Raw genomic sequence first — 18,228 nt, 5'->3', positions numbered from 1 at the left:
CCAATACAGCATGGCTTGCAGAGCAGCGCATGCGCTGCCCAGGCTCGACCTAAAAATGGCTCTAATCTCCCATGGCGCTTCTACTGATTCCTCCAACAGGAGTTGCTATTTGAGACAGGGCTGCTCGGCTTCCTTCTCTTGCATTTCTGATAGGAGAATGGACACCAAATCAAACACCAAAATGCGGATACAAATATCAATCTTTATTTTTTCTTCTTCTTTGTGCAACTTTGCTAACACTCCACTTCAACAAAGCAAGAGGAGGAGCCCAGGTAGTCGTGTCTCAAATGCCAGGTGTTGTTAGGAGAAGCATGAAACGTAGTGTGGCAGAATAGAGCCATTCTCCCCTAGCCTTGAACTGAGAGGTGGTGGTGGTGGGAGGGGGTGCTAATAGACACATTGCTCTTACCTGCAGCACATTGATGGCTGTTGATTACCCATCCTTTGTTATGCACCCTCACCTGCTGCTCAGGCCTATAAGTGTAGGAAGGTTAATTAACCGTTGTTATACCCACTGGAGATGGCAGTAATGTGTAATTAGAACATTGAAATGCTGAGAGCTCCACTGAATACATTGAAGTAAGTGGCTCGGGTCAATAATGGTTGGGGTAGATCATCTGCTCCACCATACCAATGTTGTCTTTTCTTTCCACCCTTCGTGGGTGGAATGTTCTAATAGCATTATAGTCCTGCAGCCGCTCTCATTATGGATCCGTGTGTGTTGCTCGGGTCACATAACTCGAATTGAAGACCGTTAACAACTGGGATAGTTCAGGGCTGCAGGCTATAAAGTTATGAAATGCTCTGAAAAAAAACTATCTGGTAGCTAACAAATTAATGTAGACCATAGTACAATTTGCAAATATTTTAATACGTGGCTTGATAAAACAGAAGAGACTGTTTGGGAAGTGGCAAACGTCAAGAATATGCCCAATACTCTTGTACATCCTATGTAAAAAAAATGCTTGCCAAACAGACCTTACAGAGGCTTTCATCCACAAGTGTATCATCTCTACAGGAAAACTAATGCATTAGAAAGTGAACAGTGAGACTTGCTTTCTGATGTAAGTAAAGTTTTTTTTTTTTAACTTTATTTACCATTTTAGTGCGTTACAGCAATATAAACATGAACACTCACTGTCATTGTTGCATTTAACTGGAGTATGCAGCGATACCGAGCAAATATAAGGCGATGTGGCGAAAATCAGCGGAAAAGGAAGTAATGGAGTAATGCTTATAAATGCAGTCCCAGTTGAATGTCCGTGTCCCTGAGGGGAGAATGCTCACTTCCCACAGCCCAGCCCCCTGCCCTCCCGCCAAAGAAAAGCAGTTCCCAACAAATGCATGAAATCAAGACTATCAACCTTAGCAGAGTACATATAAACATTTGGAAACAGGTTATTGTGGTGCATAAGCCTCCCATCCCACTCCGGCAGAGATCATGCCGCTTTTGAGTTGTGAGTCAGCAGTTTGACTTGTATTCCCGATATAGGCCCTGAATCGCCCCAGATGTCTTTGGGCGCGATGAGCGCTGTAATGTAGTGGAATAAACTTCGCAGTTGCTGTTGCAGTATCCTAGGCTTTCTAGCCAGTTTTGTAGCGTGGTAACTGTTTTGCGGCACCAGTGCAGTGCGATCTCCCTTTTGGCCAACAGCAAACTAATGGAGGCAAACCTCCGTGTTCATTTAGGGAAGTTTACCACATAGCCCAGTAATGCAAACTCTGGCATGGGGATGAGAGTCAATTCTGTCATATCTCCCAGTGTCTTGTGTACTGTTCCCCAATATGATTGTATCTTGGGACAAGTCCATGTGAGATGGGCGAAATCAGTGTATGGGGCATTTCATTTGCGACAGTTATGTGGTCTGGCCGGGTCAAGCCTGTGAGATCTAGCCGAGGTGACATACATTCTGCGCAGAAATTTAAAATGTAACAGTTTATGTAGGCTATTTAGAGAGACGTCTTTTGTCACAGTGCAACATTAGAGCCATCGATCATCTGTGATGGGGCGCCCTAGGTCATCTTCCCAGGCTTTGCGAATCTTGTCGTATGTGACCGGGATAACGTCTGAGCACGCCATGTAGAGATTCTCAATAATCATGGAGAGGGAAGAGAAAGAGTCGGGTTCGATAGGGAAACTCAGCAGGGAGGCCCGCAGTGCTGAACGGATTTGCCCCATTACAAAGTGGTCCATGAGCGTGGCGTGACCGAAGCGTTCCTCGTCCGTAACAGAAAAGATGTGTTCATTAGGGAACAGGTCCCCCATTTTCGTGATGTCAAATTTGATCCAGGTGCGTTGCACCAGCTTATTCCCCGTGATCGGCAGCCAGGGGGCATTGGGAATGGGTAACACCGAGGAATATAGCATATCAGTGCCTGTAATGCGACTTAGCTTTTCCCAAGCCCAACTGGTGGTGGAAAGCGTCTGTATGTCGGTGGGGTCTCTGGATACACCTTTGGGTAGCACTAAGGAGAGTCTCTCAGGTAATACGAAATCTGCTTCGGGACGGAGAAATGGGATCCTAGCGCCTGGGTGGAACCAATCATAGACGTAGCTGCATTGGGCCACTAAATAGTATAATTGAAAATCGGGAACACCAAACCCTCCTCTCTCGTCTGGCAATGTCAACACTTGCCAACGCACGCAGGGCTGTTTGCCCCCCCCCAGACCAATCTGGTAAGATGAGAGCGTAATGTTAGAAAGAACATGCTCGGCAGGGTTATGGGGATGTTATTAAAGAGATCTAAAAATTTGGGGAGCACTATCATCTTGATGATGGGTTCTCTACCAGCGATGGATAGCGGCAATCGCAACCATGTCTCCACCTGTGCCTAAAGAGTAGAGATTGCTTCACCATAATTAAGATGGAGAATATGTGCTGTTTCTAAGTGGATATGAATGCCCAAATGTTTAACGGAATCAGTACACCACTCAAGGGGAGCTCACATTCCCACTGCAGTGTGCTTGAAGTTAAGGGGAAAATAACTGACTTGCGCCAGTTGATGCCCTGTCCTGTGTGCTTTCCAAATCTGGTTATTTCCCTAATGAGTGCTTCTAGATTAACTTGGGGTTCCCGGACATAAAGAATAGTGTCATCTACATATAGGGAGACCAGGAGAGGGCATGTGTTGAATTGGAGGCCTCTCTGTAGATGTTTTTCCTGAAAGTGTCGGATTAAGGGGTCCATGGCGAGAATGAATAATAAGGGAGACAGGGGGCAGCCATGCCGAGTGCCATGGGATAGAGAGGAGGGTCAGGAGAGTGTACCGTTCAGTCGTAGTCTAGCTGTGGGGCGGCTATACACAAATATTATAAGTAGGAACCAGCCCGTCAAGGCCACCCCAACCATTCCAGGGGGCCCAATCCAGCTCAAGGTCAATGAATATCTATGAGATATGGGAGGCTCAGGGGCCGATCATCGAATTCTCCAGGGGGGCCCCATCATTTTGCGTTGCACCACCGGTAAAGCAATGGGAAAAAATCTTGCTTTTAACCATAAGCATTAGAAAAAGACGTGTTGGGCACACATCACCTTTTTAAATGTGTAGAACATTAGCAGTTCAAAGGCAGCAGAGGCCTCTATTATAGGTCGCAATGCTGTGTAAGGGACTCCAAAGCATTCAGTGCACGAACAGTGACTTATTAACATAGAGCAAAGCCTCAGTTGCACGTAACGTCAGCTTGGAAACTTTTTTTTTTTAGTTTGGCATATTTGATTAAATCTGTGTCGGGCGTAAGGAATGAAGTGATGGCCTCTAATCAAGGGGACCACCTATAAGTCCATATGGGGGAAATTCCAGGTCAGCACCTCAGTCGTAAATGGCGATCACTAAATCTCGCCAGGACCAGACGCCACCGGACACGGTTTTCAAACGCCATATAACTCAGAAATATATCTTGCCTTCGACACGGCCATTTACGACTGAGGTACTGACCTGGGATTTCCCCCATATGGACGTATAGGTGGTTCCCTTGATTAGAGGCCATCACTTCATTCCTTACATCCCGACACGGACGCGCTCATATCGCTGATGTACTTCAGCTTTATTGGCAAGATATCAGCACTTCAAATTTGCCCTGAAGAAGCCCATGTTTGGGCGAAACGCGTTGGCTGGTAGCCTCTGAAAATCAAGCACATTTGTATTACAGACACACAATGGCTACAAACGACAAAGTCTACTTATTGTTTTCTCAATCTGTACACACTTTCTTTCCGATCTGTTTAGAATATATATTGCCTCTCATATCCCCCTAGTGCATGTTTAACTTTGTGGTCAAGTGGCATCTGACCATTTGAGGTGGGCAATATCTAGAACCTACGTGACTTTACTAGGCAGTGCAGTCTTCTTTAACCCGGCTGCCTTTTTCTCTCCGATTAATATTTTATCAATTGTGTTACCCTAAATTTCTTATCTAGGAAAGTCACACATTTTTTGTATGAAGAATTTTTACCAGGTAACAAGTTCTGCATACATAAAGCATGCATTCGTGCACACACCTTTTTTCTTAAACAGGAAAATGCATCTCTCTGTGGAGAAACACCTTAGATTACACCCCCTATCAATAAGGGTAGGCTATCTCCCCTTTAACGATCTGAGAAGGCACTTTCCCCTACCTTTTAAACGAGTAGATTTGGATACTTTTACAGAGCGGATAACAGCTATCCTGTATCGGGAATACCCAGAAACATATGAGTTTGTGAGTGCTCACAGTAATTAGAAAGCCACCTCTGCCACCCAAGAATTCCCATATTCCTATTCCTAATCCTTAACTTGCAAAAGTGGTAGTTGCGCATCTTTGTACAGTTTACACATGTGCACACTTTAAGAATTTACCTTGCACTCACTCCTATCTATTCCTAATAGGGGCCACAACTGACATTCTGTTCACTCGTGAAGCTAAATAAATAACCAAAATAACTCGAACATTGTCATGTTTCATTCTATTTGATAGTCAAATACAGCATGCCCATTTTATAATCTTCTCTTACTAAGGAATTTTCAAGATTTCACAAAGAAATTACGCCAATGCTTGATGGTCTTCAAAACAACAGAGTTCAATGGAAAACACAGGCTGATGAATATGATGAAAAGATGAAGATTATTGAAGAACAAAAGAAAAAACTCGAGGAAGCAGCTGGAGGCAAAAAAGGTGCGGGGCTTGGTGAGCGATTTGGAAATATCACATTTTTCCCCTGTGTAACACAATTTATCATATGTACTGTACTAAAAGTTGTTCAGCGTAGAGATACAGTAGCTAATAGAGTTGAAAATGTTTGTATATTGTACATGCTTATGTGAAGTAAGAACAAACATATATTTATAATATTATAAATAATATTAAATGGATCAAGCACTATTGTGTAAGAGAATCCATAGTTCAACCAATATTAACTGCTGTTAGAAGCCCCGCCAAAATGATCAAAGCCAAAGGCCAGGGCTCATAGTCAGAGGAAAGGGCTGTTTACGCTCAGAAATATTCGGGCATCATATAGAATTGCTAATGGATAACTATTATTAACAAAGTTGTTATCCACCAAGGGGTTCCAAGTGATCTGAAATAGCTAAGAATGAAGCCATTGTTCTTTATAAGATCACCTGAAATCCTGAGGCGACAATTCACCATTATTGATAGTCAACCATCCACAATTTAATATAGTCCATGTTAGTTCAACTTGAAAATGTTATCTTGTGACAGGCGAGGGTGGTACACTGTGACAGGACACTAGGTACTGGGTTTCTCTTATGTATTGGGGAGAAGTTGTTGCTGGATTCAGCAGGAATGGCATAAAGTGGGAGAACTTGTGGGAGCAGGGTCAGCAAATATATTTTCTGTGTAGATGCTCATGACTTCTCTCATCTGCTTCTTCTTATGGTTTACTGTTATGTTGCGAGGGCAGGGGCAGTGCTATCAATGGTGTAGCAGGCGCAGTGGCACTGTTGCCCAGATGCTTAAGGGGCCTTTGGACACTAATTAAGGCTGTCTTTTACTACCTAAATTGAGAGCAGTCTGCCCACTTTTTGATTGCATTAGGACCTGTGACATCTTTACCCAGGCTCTGAGACAGTATAGCTTTGAAAACAGGCTCTTCCTGCTTGTTAGAAGATTTCCATTTCAGGAGCCCAGTGTTTTCTTATCTTGAACACCTCCTCAACTGGGACTGATGTACCTGGTATTAGCTTAAGGAGCAGCTTTAAAGAATTGTATACAGACAAAAAAGAACAGTAGCAACCTAGGTGGCAAGATTAATTCTGTGTTTCTAAACTCTATGATGACTTTGCACGGATCGTTGACAAAATGGGTTGTCAATGAGCCATATAATGTACACCATATAGTTCTGAAGAACAAGACTCTTGCCTTCTGTACAAAATATTCTGATGGATATGATGCAAAGTCGTTATATGAACCTTTTCCAATGCGTCAGACTGATCTGGAAATGTCTCTTTGGTAATAGCCGGTCACTTGTGCCAGGTGGCACTGTTGAGTGTAGTTCATGCTAATGCAGTTCACTCGTAGTGATTTCGGAGAAACATATAAGGGTCCTCCAACTAATCATCTTCACAAGGGGAGACGGGAGGGTGAAAAAGAATCTGCTGGAGCTTTAATATCTATCAGCAAAAATATTAGCAAAGGTAAGTAACATGTACTTGCAATGAATGTTCCCAAATCCAGATTCTTTATATGAATCACTCGCGAAGTGTTTCTGAGGAGGAGGGACGAAGGCCACCTTAGAGATTCAAATGAAAAAGCATTGACCTCATGAATACTTTGATACTGAATTTTGTGGTCCTTCCATGCATTGATTTATGGAACTGTCTTGTACTGCATGGTCTCTTGAGCATTGTTAATAAAAAAGAATTTTAAAAAAAAATGAAAAAGCATTGAAACACTGGTCTCCCAAACTACAACTACGCTCTATCATGCTCATCCGCACACTAGTGTTTGGTAAAAGAGTGCACAGAGGGCCACTCTGCTGCTTGGCAGATGGACAGATTTGGAAAAAGGCAACAAAATCCAACGTTACTGATATTTATCTCATTAAGTGAGATTGAAACCTTTCAAGGTGAACTTTACTCGCTAATTTATAAAAATTTTGATGCAAAAATAATTCAACCAGGAAATGGTTTGTCTCCTGACCAATTTATCTGCAAAGGGATATACAACACAACAGATTGTAATTCACTTTGCAACCAGCCAATCCGTAGATGCACTAATCTAGCTTCCCCTCATCTTTGGAGCACTGAGGAGGAGGATTAATGATGGCAAGAAATTCACCTGAACGAAGATCATTCAAAAATAGCTCTCTGCAGGAAAGAAGGCTGAACACTCAATATTACCTTATCCTTAGATGAGATCATGAACAGGGAAGAGACAACAATTACTTGTAGCTATGCTAGCCTTGTACCTCACATCATGTAAGCTGGAAAGCTGCTTTCCAAGAAAGGCATTTCAGTGGGGAATCAATGAAGTAGTCACATGAAGGCCCCATGAGGAATGTCAGAACCAAACTTAGGCCCCACTGGAAGCTTTGAAGTTTATCAGGGTAATTGTGTTTTGCAGCCCTTTATGGAATCTGACCACCAATGGAATTTTGAACAAGCCCCCCTGATCAGGACAGTATATTTGTGATGAAAAAACTGTTAGGCAGCTCTGACTGTTCCATTGTTGAGACCTTTCCCTGCTCGGGGGATTGCAAACCTCAAAATGTCCAACACTCCAGACTCAAGGCGGTCCAAGGAATTGGATCTGCACCATTAAGTAAAAACCACCCATCTGGTAGAGCAGATGGCCCTAGTAAAAGGATGCGTTCAGCCCAAAAGAACATCCATGACTGCCGAGGGTAGACTGTAAGATGACAAACTAGCCTCTCAATCTCCAAATATGAAGGTTCGGCTTGAATGTTGACATTTGAAGCAGCAGCCCACTATGGAGGTTCTTATCCCAAGAGAAGTAGGTTCGGATACAACTGTCATCTCGCCCAGTCGAGGGAGGCCAAGAGTACATGAGTCCCATATTTCTTGTAAGGGTGGTTAAGTATAATCAAGTCTGGATGTTGACTGTGGAGAAACCCACTCATCCATTGAAAGAGGTCAAGGTGTACTATAATGCAGTAGTTTCTACATTTCTTTCTGCACAGGTTTGCAAACAGATCTGTTATCAGCAGCCCACAAGTCAGCAAGAGACAACTTACCTCCAGATAGAAGTCCTATTTTGTGCTGCACTGAGGATAGAATGCTCGTATTCCGACTTCCTGTTGGATGAGCTACCGACAGAACAGTTCCTCTCTCTATGACCCAAAACCATCGTTTTCTCCCACAAAGCTTTGGAGACTTTTTCACATGGAACATCACAGTTGTGTTGTCTGTGAGCACTTGCACCTGCTCGCCTTGCAACTGAAGAAAACATTATTGTAGCTCTAGACGAATAGCTCTCAAATTCAGAAAGTTGGTGTGCAATGATGTTTCTTCTGGGTCAACACAGCATTTCTGCCCATATCCCAAAGTGAGCTATCCAGAAATTGAGTGCTTGATCCATGGCCACTGCCACTTGCGGCTATGTCCTTTCAATGGCTCTCCTTTGAAAAGATTTGGAGGAGATTCTCATTGATGCAGATGTGGAGCCAGGGTTAGGGGATTCAAATATTGCCCTTTGGAGCCCATACAAGTGGCTCCATTTTCCGAGAAGCCAATATAGCTATCATCTGCCTCTCCTCAAGGGAACATCAATGCACAAGCTGGACGTCCAAAACTGAACCATGAAGAGGAACATTTGTGAAGAAATCAGGAAGGATTTCTGCTGATTAAAGAAAAACCTAGAGATTTACAAAATAATGATACAGTCTTGAGGGTCTAATGGGCTAGACCTGTGCAGGAGATTATTATCAGCCGGTCATCCAAGTACGTACACTCGGGCATTCCTTTGCAGTGCAAGCGAGGTATCAACTCCCTCACTTTTGTGCATTCTCTAGGGGTCAGGTACAATCAAAATGCGGTCCTGTGGACAGGAAAGGCTAATTCTACACTACAATTCTCAGAAACTGTCTGAAGTTCTCTGAGAATGGATTATGAAAGTACGTGTTCCTGCAGGGGCAGCAACATTATAAGTCAAGCAACTGGAGTGCTTTCAAAACATGAGAGACCATAGTCATTTTGAACTTCTCCTTTTTACTGAATTTGTTGACGAATCGATGGTTGAGTATGGAACACTATACACCTTTTTTCTTTGGAACCAGAAAATACCTTGAGTAGAAATTGTGCACCCTTCAAGCATGGAGTCTCTCTGAATAATATATTAAAATCTCCTTCATCAAGATGTTAATGTTGGAGAGACTATGCAGATCCAAATATTTGTAAGGCCCACCTTGTCTCAACTCAAATTCTTGAGTAAAAGACAACACCCGTCCCCTGACCAGCTTACAGAAATCCAAAAAGGCAAAGTATTAGGGTCGTTTTCATGTGCTGGAGTTCAAGATGAGGTAGAGATTGAACGAAGTTGCTTTTTTCAGCTTGACCCCTCACTCCACCGGAGTGAATGAATTGCACAGCCTGTGGGTGCAGACATGGCCTGTGGTACTGGTGAATGAATCTCCCAAACTTTTGGGTTTGCTGGTATAATGTCTTCCATAGCAGAGACGGTCAGAAAGCCAGCCAAAAGGTATGACTAAAACAGGCTAGCAAGCTGCCGGCCTTCATCTGAGCAAGGCCATCCATTATAGGGCTTGTCTAGCAGCTGGCAAGTGGCATCTTGGAGAAACCTGGGGAAGCTCATTCAAGCATCGTGCTGTGTGGCCACTGTTGTATCCCTGGCTCAGGTCACTGCAACCCCAGTTTGAAAACATTGTTTGATGTATCCATACCTCCATGGATTCAAGAGCAGAAAGAGTCTAGAATATGCACTGACAATCTGGAAACTGTGAGAGAAGCCATTTCCCAGAGAGCATGGGACTCAAGCCAATAGGTATTTATCCTTAGTTGCTCTAAGGACTGAACTATCGGAGGCAAGCACTTTTGGCCATAAACCATACATACATACATTTTAATTCCATTAGGGAATGTGTTCTGCTTAAATGAACAGATGAAGCTTGCACCACCAGAGTCTTAGGAATCATTTGACACACAAAAATGGCTGGTCTGAGAGAGCAGGAAGGTGCTCCCAAGAGAGAGCTTGAGAAACGCCGGGGCAGACGAAGGCTTGTCCCATGCTTCACCAGCAACTGTTGAAAAAAACAGGTTCATACATCCACCAGGTGAGATTCTTGTTTCAAATAAAATAAAGTTGCATGAAGTGCGATTTATTATGCTTTTCATGTACCTTTTAAACAACAGTATGCATTCCTCTGCTACACAATCACCCCATTGGTCTCACTCACCTCAGCAAACATTTGGTCACCATTCCGTGGACTATTGAAAGGTGTTGTGATGCCATCCTCATGGCAGATTGTGTGCTCTACCAGTAATAATTAACAATAAAATATCTGCTTTCAGCATCTGTCACACAAGTTTCAAGTGTCAGGGGATGCGTTATGTCTTGAAAGCATTCAAAATGTATCTCCAAAAGAGCTTGAATTTAGGGTTAAAGACCCCTGAAAGATCTGTTCTCTTCAGATAAAGACAGCGGCGGCACACTTGTGGCACATACTGGTAATGGAAAGTTAGAGGTGCACAGAAACTCTATCCCCATTACATTCTCTGACAACATGAGAAATCAGATGATCCACTATTCAACCGCCAAAACAGAATTCCTGGTGTGAGGACAAATGTGAATTGAGGGTGCGAGATAAGCTGGGGGCGTAGGGGCCTTGGTGCTGGGGATGGATGAAGGGCACCTTGAGCAACACGAGGAGTGGCCTTGGAAGGGTGGTCGGGACTTCAAAGTAGTTTTGTGAGAGGGGAGAAGGTGAGGCATAGGGAATTAAAGGATTGGAAGCAAATGAAGCGGACCGAAGCATCACTGCACAAGTAAACAGAACACTTAACGAGCCGCAGCGGGCCAACCAAAAATAGTGCTCTCAAAGTATAAACAAGAAGAAGAGTAAGAACACACGTAACAGGGAGAGTCCTCATGGGAGGATACACAATTCCAAAAGGTGGGACTACTAAGTGTATTCACCAATGAAAAGCCAGCATTTCTAAAGGACAGCAAGAGGAACCAATGAAAAAGATGGGACTTTTTTTTAAGCCCATATCATGCGCTGTATAGACGAGTCCTAATAAACAGAGGTAGTATCCCTGCTGCTTGTTTTATAAAATTGATCCCTTCCTTGACTTTCTGTGACTCTCGACTGCCATGAAATATTATGAAATGTCTTAGTGGATTGCAAAAAAAAATCTTTCTGATTTGTGTACTGCTTGATGAATGACAAATGGAAGTAATTGCAAAATCTGTGTAATGACGTTTTCAAACAGCATTGCATGTAGAAAGTCTTCGTTCAGTAGCTTCAGTGTTTTGATATTTTGACGTGACCGGCTGGCTGAGGCATACCAAACCTCTGGGTGCTTGGTCACCTGGAGAAAGGAAACATACTTGCTGAACCACTTTAGTGGAAAGTTTATGAAGGGTATTAAAATGAGACAAAACAACACTTTTCAGAGCCAATTAGACAGAATATTTAACGAGCAAAAGTGTAATAGTCCTTAGTCCAGCCTACAAGAGACTGATTCTGTGACATGTTTTGATGCAGGTGGAAAGGGCCGAAAATAACCTAGTAACTTGGTGATCCACAGCTTTCAATGTAAGTTCTACTTCTGATTTTAGTTTTTGAACTTTAGCTGAACTCCCATAGTAAGCTTTTTTTTTCTAAGCTGTAAATATTACGGGTATCACTGGTAGAAATCCCTGTGGAGAAATTCTTGTGGAATTTTTCATTTAGCATCACAGTCCTACTTTCCCCACACAGACCCGTATTTTTGATTGTTAATATAAATTAAATGTTGCATGCATTTTTATTTTTTTCAATATGTTTAGAAATACTTTCAAGAACACATATTTCTATACTTTTCAGTAGAACGGCCGAAAGTAAAACACATGTCAATTATATGCTGTGAGAAAAAAATAGGAACTAGACTAACCAACCACGGATATGTGTTCACTCACCCTCCAGTGTTTATTTTGAATCTGGCTGGGCAGGGAACAGCGATGGCTTCTGGAACTTTCCAGTATAAGTGGTTCAGTGTGTGTTTGTATGCCATTTGACAAATACTGAGGCCAGCACCGGTGATATATGAACGCTTTGGGATCTGTGGTATTATTCAGTTACCCGCGAAGACGGAAAGTGCTGACAAAACTATTTAGGGTTTCAGGGGGTCAAACGCAGCAGGCCTTTTCAAATGCATATACTGTTCAGGCTGCAGGGTTAGCGTTTATAAATCGGCAACAGAGGGTTCATTCATTAAAAGTAAAAAAAAAAAAAAAAAACGTACCTCACGTGACTTACGTACATTAAATATTGTGTTATGTTTTCTTTCCACAGAGGAAGAGGAGCCGGGCAAATCTAAAACCTGTGTAATTTTGTGAAAAACAGCACACCCCCGGTTTAACATCGCCGGTCCAACCGGTGAAAACCTCTGAAAGAATGTTCCCTGCCGATGAAGAAACACAGTCAAGGCGTTAAGAGGCCCTTGTGGCTTTCAGAAGAGAAACGCACATGGTCTTGGAACACCGCCAAGTGCTGGCGTGCCACCTAAGAACACACATGGCGCATCCTGAGCAGGTCAAACTGACCACTCCAAAGACTGCAAAGCAAACCAAAATTACAGTGCAAGTTAACGTATTTCTTAGCCGAGATATTATTTTCATCGAATGTAAATACCACCTATACGTCTAAAACCCAAGTATAGCGCACAACGTTTTTTTTTTCAACTTTAGGTTCTACATAGAAGGAATTTCTCCACTGTTCTAGCCTCTTGTCATTCTAACTTTGTAAAACAAATTCACATTTAAATGATTTACAAGTTATTTATGACCAGTTCTGACGCAGTTTACTTTCTCCTCACGGCTGCTCGCCAATTTCCGGCTTGAATTTTGAAGTCGATTTTTTAATGCATGGGTGTCATCTCGTATTTAATGTCACTGACAGAACTGGTCTGATATTAAGAATAAAAGCCCGAAGTTTTTTTTGCTCAAATGAACATAAATATTCTGATTGTAATAAATAGAATAACATCATGCTTTTCATTATGTTTGTTAAACTTTGGGACCTCTATGTATGTGATTGTGATTGGTGTTTTTTGGACCAACCGTAAAAGTTGCACACCAACACTGGGAAGGTCAAAAGAGGGTCTCTGTAAGACCTGCACATGTGCATTGGGAGGAAGGAGCTGTAAATCTAGCAAAGCCAGACGACCCTCACACCATTAGCATATTTTGTTGTAAAAACAACATCCAACCAATCCAAAAACACAGACGCGAACAGAAGAATATGCAGGAGATTGTAGCAGAGCTGGGCTCAGTCCATCCTTGATTGGCTTGAGGAGTGAACGCTACATGATAGTGAAAAGGTTCCTATTCAAATGGACGTCATATTGCCTTCAGTCACTGAGTTACAAATAGAGGCAGCTCCTCATATTTTAGAAGTACCTTTTGATATTAGTATTTACGGCAAACCCATATTTCAAAGTGGATCCTTGATGCATTAACAGACGAACAATTATAACAAAAGTTTAGCGCATAAAGGGCCAGCATACATGCTCCACGAAAATGCTAGTAGGCAGGTGGGTATGCAGTTCCTATAGAGATGAGAGAAGGGAGGAGATTGTGTGGTGTTCTAACCGGCCTGGTATATTGGAACCAGGAGGGTGGCGCCCATCATTTGCAGCCAATTCAGCACTACCCAATGGTGCCTATCAGTTCCAGGCAATCTCACTAGTGCTCGACTTCCGCCCTGAACATCGGCACACACCGGTGAGTAATACGGTATGCGGACACAATCGGTCTTAAGCGTCCGCGCGTCCACTGCCTCAATCCTGAGGCGCTGGAGCCTGGAGATGGGGTAGGTTACCGTGCGAATGCAGCCAGGACGACATAAGTATCTTACCCTTTACTTAGACCACTGATTAACACAAGGGCTCTATACCATCCTCCTGCCCCGTAGGACATTTGCAACATATCTTCATTTTGCCACAGTACGCTAAAATACAGCATGCCTCTCTAGAGGAGGCATACATGTAACTCTAATTGAGTAGCAAGTGAGCATTCCTCTGGATTCTCCACAATGTTTTTGACCATTAACATGGTTTATTTGTAATATGTATTTCACGTTTTCCCACCCATGTATGTTATACCATATACAATGAAGGTTTCAAACAGTGTTAAGCTTTAATTGATTTTAAGATGCATTACTTTCCAGAATGCCATTCAACTGTCGGTTTCGGATGCATCAGTGCGGAAATCTGCGAACAGTATTTTTGTGACTAGTAAAGAATTCATGAATCAACATATGTACTAACGTCTGTTCTTAAAATTCTGAATCGTAGCGAGTTGCAATCCAACTTACTTCATCAATATTAATGTGGTAGGTCACAAATTGCCACTTACTACAGTTGGAGGCCATCTGTCAGCAGACCACCATGCCTGTGATTACTTTTGAGCAAGTATTTGCCCTCAGAGGAAACAGTGCTGCTTAAAAAAAAATGTTTTTTTTTACATTTTGCTTAAAAGTCCCCTTGGATCACGGCTTACTCTTTAACACAGTCTTTTGTACATTCACAAAGAGGAAGGGGTCTCTTAGGCAAAATAATGACCACCTCCTTTGAGGTGTCTGTGAAATGCCATTATTTTGCAACACGATTTCAGATGCAAAATATTGATACATATGACATTGTATTTGGAAGAGACGCCATGAGCACTTACCTTTCAGATAACAAATTATTTCGGTACTTATAAAAAAACATGTTGACAGTTACAAATGCCAAACTGAAGTGTTTGTGAGTGTTAGAAATGCCTAGGACATCTGGCCCTCAGATGCTGACCTAGTTGGTGGCTATGATGAATAGATGGTTAACCTATGGAAAGTTTAACAGTGAAAACATTTCACAGTGCCCTCCAGACAGCTGATCGAGATCCAGACACCCGGTGGAGCCGACTTTCTAGCCCTCACAGTAAGAAACAAGGTGTGGAGTTTCTGTAAATAATTTTACCTTCCTCACATTCAGTTATAGGTCACCCTGCAAGATCTAAGGAGTCTTCCAGTGTGAGTGTATACAGCTAGACTGAGGTCTCAGTCAAACAGATATCTGGGTGAGAAAGTTCCACGTGGTACAATTCCTAAGTCAAAATGACATGCGAGGGCACTGGTTATTTATATAAGAAGCAGATGTCCACCAGCTGGAAGTCCCATATTGAAAAATACAACCCGTTATGAAGACTTGAATACCAAAGCATATTCTTGTTCAAAGGTGGATGTTTCAGTTTAAAAGAACAAAAATGTTAATGGCCGATTTGCTAAACACAGATCTGACTGTAGGCTATCACACACAGCAGCATCATGTACAATTAATTGTAGAATGTGAAGAAAGGCCCAGAGTCTCCCATTTCTTACAGATATTCATTGGCCTTGAGCAGAATGGGTTGCCCTCTGAAAGCGTTGGGGGCCTCTGAAATGTAGGGCCCTCCACACCGCCTGGGCTTCAAGGTTCTGTGTTACACCCCGGTTCAGAATTAGATTTTCATTTGTTAGTCCACTTAATTTGAGGCTCTTTGTGGTCAGCATCCTAATGGACATTACTCCTGGAAGCACACTCCTTTCAGATGGTAGTTTTTTCCAACAGAGACAGGTGCAAATAGCTGTGTGGACCAGTTCAGCAAACTGGCTTTCCTGGCTCTAGATCAAAGTCATGGGCACAGAGTTTCAAGTCGGGTATTAAAACAAAATCTTTCAATGTTCACTTGGTAGGCAGCAGAAAGTATTCTGTAGTATGTTCTCGTTAAGTTGTGTTTATCTCTTTAATGTAGAATAGTAAGACCATCTAGAATGTCAATTGTTGTCAAGTGACATTAGAATGCATTGTCGGGAGTCAATGTTGGCAGCTGTGTCTAGTGGAGCCTTTCGTTTGCTGGTCCCCAACCATGGAGCCATGAAATAAACGACATTTAGTTCAACCTGTTTCCGGCTTCTTCACTACAAAAACTTGGCGACGATTTTGGCTACATGGTGGAACCTTCTGCATGCTGTGCTACTGCTACGACGCATGAAAATACTTCTGCTACTTCATCTCTCCATAAAACATTATTCACCTTCTTCTCAAGCAGAGAACGGACAATATGTGCATTTCTACAAGGTATGATTTTATACAAACGAGGATTGAGAGGCTGTACATACTTTTAATTTTGCTGAGGCGGTTGCATATTTATTTTTGAATGGCGGCTGCTTTGCCTCGTGCCTCGGCTTCAATACTTTCAAATGCAACGCAGCAGCAAGATCCATACTCGCACTGTGTCCTCTGACGCTGCCCGTGTGCATTCCTCCCCATCAATCAAACTTGCTATTGGTTCCGGCACTTGTTGGACTAATGTCACTCGCTGCTCATCACGTCAACATGCTCTGGCCATTTCAAGTCATTGGGATTACCCAATCCAGGATTTGGCTGTCGTCTGATGCTCCGCAGTAGGTCAATGTAGCGGCCATATTGAGGCTTTGTGATTTCTTATGTTAATTTCCTGCACTTTCGTGCCTTTTTACTGTTCAACACGGAAGGTAGCACACAACGAGCCTGCAATCTGACGAAAGAAGATACATCTCAAGAGCTCATTAACCAGCTACAGCAATGCGGTGATGCACACACCTGGGCAGTAATTTCCATAGTTATTTTTACTATCAGTACGTTAATCATTTCTTCATGCTGCTATCAGTTGTGTGTCTCTCTGTGATACACACACCACAAGTTTGACCTTCTCTATTTTATTCAACTATTTTATACACCTTCTCGTTCCTTTTAGTTTAGGGTGTGTCACTCGGTAATATGCACTCCACATAGACGGTCATCTGATATTTATCAAGCTTTTTGTTCCTACAAATTCACTTGTGCATTTCAGTGGTATCTGGAGGAGGGTTGTGTATATTTGTTTTAACATACTCTGTTTCCTCAGACAATATGTCAGTGTTCATTCAACACCTCATAAAATGTGTACTATGCAAGCCGTAAATCCTCTACCCGACTTCTTAGATACCCCTGGAGAACCACAAGTTAGGTGGGAAATATGGCACAATGCCTTTGAAACATATTTAGGAGCAATAGGTGCCTCAAGATTTAGTGCAGATAGGAAGTAATGTTTGTTATTGCAGTCTTTGGGGTTTGGAGGTAGGTCTATCTTCAAACATTTACCAAACTTGTTGTAGGAAGGTGATGGGATTGATGAATATCACAAGACAGTCCTTAGATTTAAACACAGGTTGACAAGAAAGCGGGCCTCATGGTACGCAGACATTAATTTTTTAAAGAGGAAGCAGAGCCAAGCTGAGGATATTTATTCTTACATCTCAATGTTGTGCAGATTAGCAGCTGATTGCAGATTTGAGAACTTTACTGACCGGCTGATAAGAGATCAGTTTGTATGCCTTTGTAAGGCCAAGAATATAAGACATTTCTTAGTATCGGAGATCCATCGTTGGATGAGACGATTAAGGTGGCCAAGAGAATAGAAATTTTGTTGGTCTCCTTGAAGGAATTGGATGACAGGGTAATTGATACTGTTAACGTTGTGAATGTTAGCAATGTTGGGAAGTTGCAAGCAAATCAGAGCTTTGTTGCAGTAATATTGTTTCCAAGCCCACTAAATCTGAAGCTGTGAGTACCAACGGCAAGAGCATGTGTTTTAGGTGTGGTAATCCTCCATATTTCAAAGGAGCCAAGAGTTCGGCTGTCAATATAAGGTGTAATTACTGTAAGAAAATGGGTCACTTTGCCAAAATCTGTCTAAAAAGGAAAGGTGAAACCTAACCATAGGGGGAGTAGGGATTCCAATGACAATGTATGAAAAAACCCTCTTTCCAGAAATAAAAATCTTTTCTAGAGTCCCCTCACCCACCAGGGTTACCGCTAGGTGGCATGCTTCATCATTGGGGTCCTCTCAATCCACTGTGGATTGAGACGTGCCGCCACTTGTGGACTACTTAAGTGCACTTAGTTGTTGAATTTATGTGTGGTGCAAATCATTTACGAAAGATTGGTCCCTAATTTCTTGGCATTGTACCAGAGATAGGTTGGTACACATCATAAAAACAGCAGCACGAT

At 42.5% G+C, this 18,228-nt stretch overlaps 1 protein-coding gene across 1 annotated transcript in view; it reads left to right on the top strand.

Moving 5' to 3' along the window:
• The window catches only part of PDE6C (phosphodiesterase 6C), a 348,347-nt gene extending 333,915 nt beyond the window's left edge, over positions 1-14,432 (top strand). The window contains exons 21-22 of the mRNA XM_078641134.1: positions 4,996-5,164; positions 12,471-14,432. Of these exons, the coding sequence (XP_078497260.1) occupies positions 4,996-5,164; positions 12,471-12,514 (213 nt within the window). The 3' untranslated portion in view covers positions 12,515-14,432. The remainder of the gene's footprint in view (positions 1-4,995; positions 5,165-12,470) is intronic.
• Positions 14,433-18,228: the final 3,796 nt, after the last annotated feature.

The sequence above is a fragment of the Lissotriton helveticus genome, chromosome 5_1 (assembly GCF_964261635.1).
Source record: "Lissotriton helveticus chromosome 5_1, aLisHel1.1, whole genome shotgun sequence".
Taxonomy (NCBI): domain Eukaryota; kingdom Metazoa; phylum Chordata; class Amphibia; order Caudata; family Salamandridae; genus Lissotriton; species Lissotriton helveticus.
Note: the sequence above shows the minus strand (reverse complement) of the source record. Positions and strands in the feature narration are given on the sequence as shown.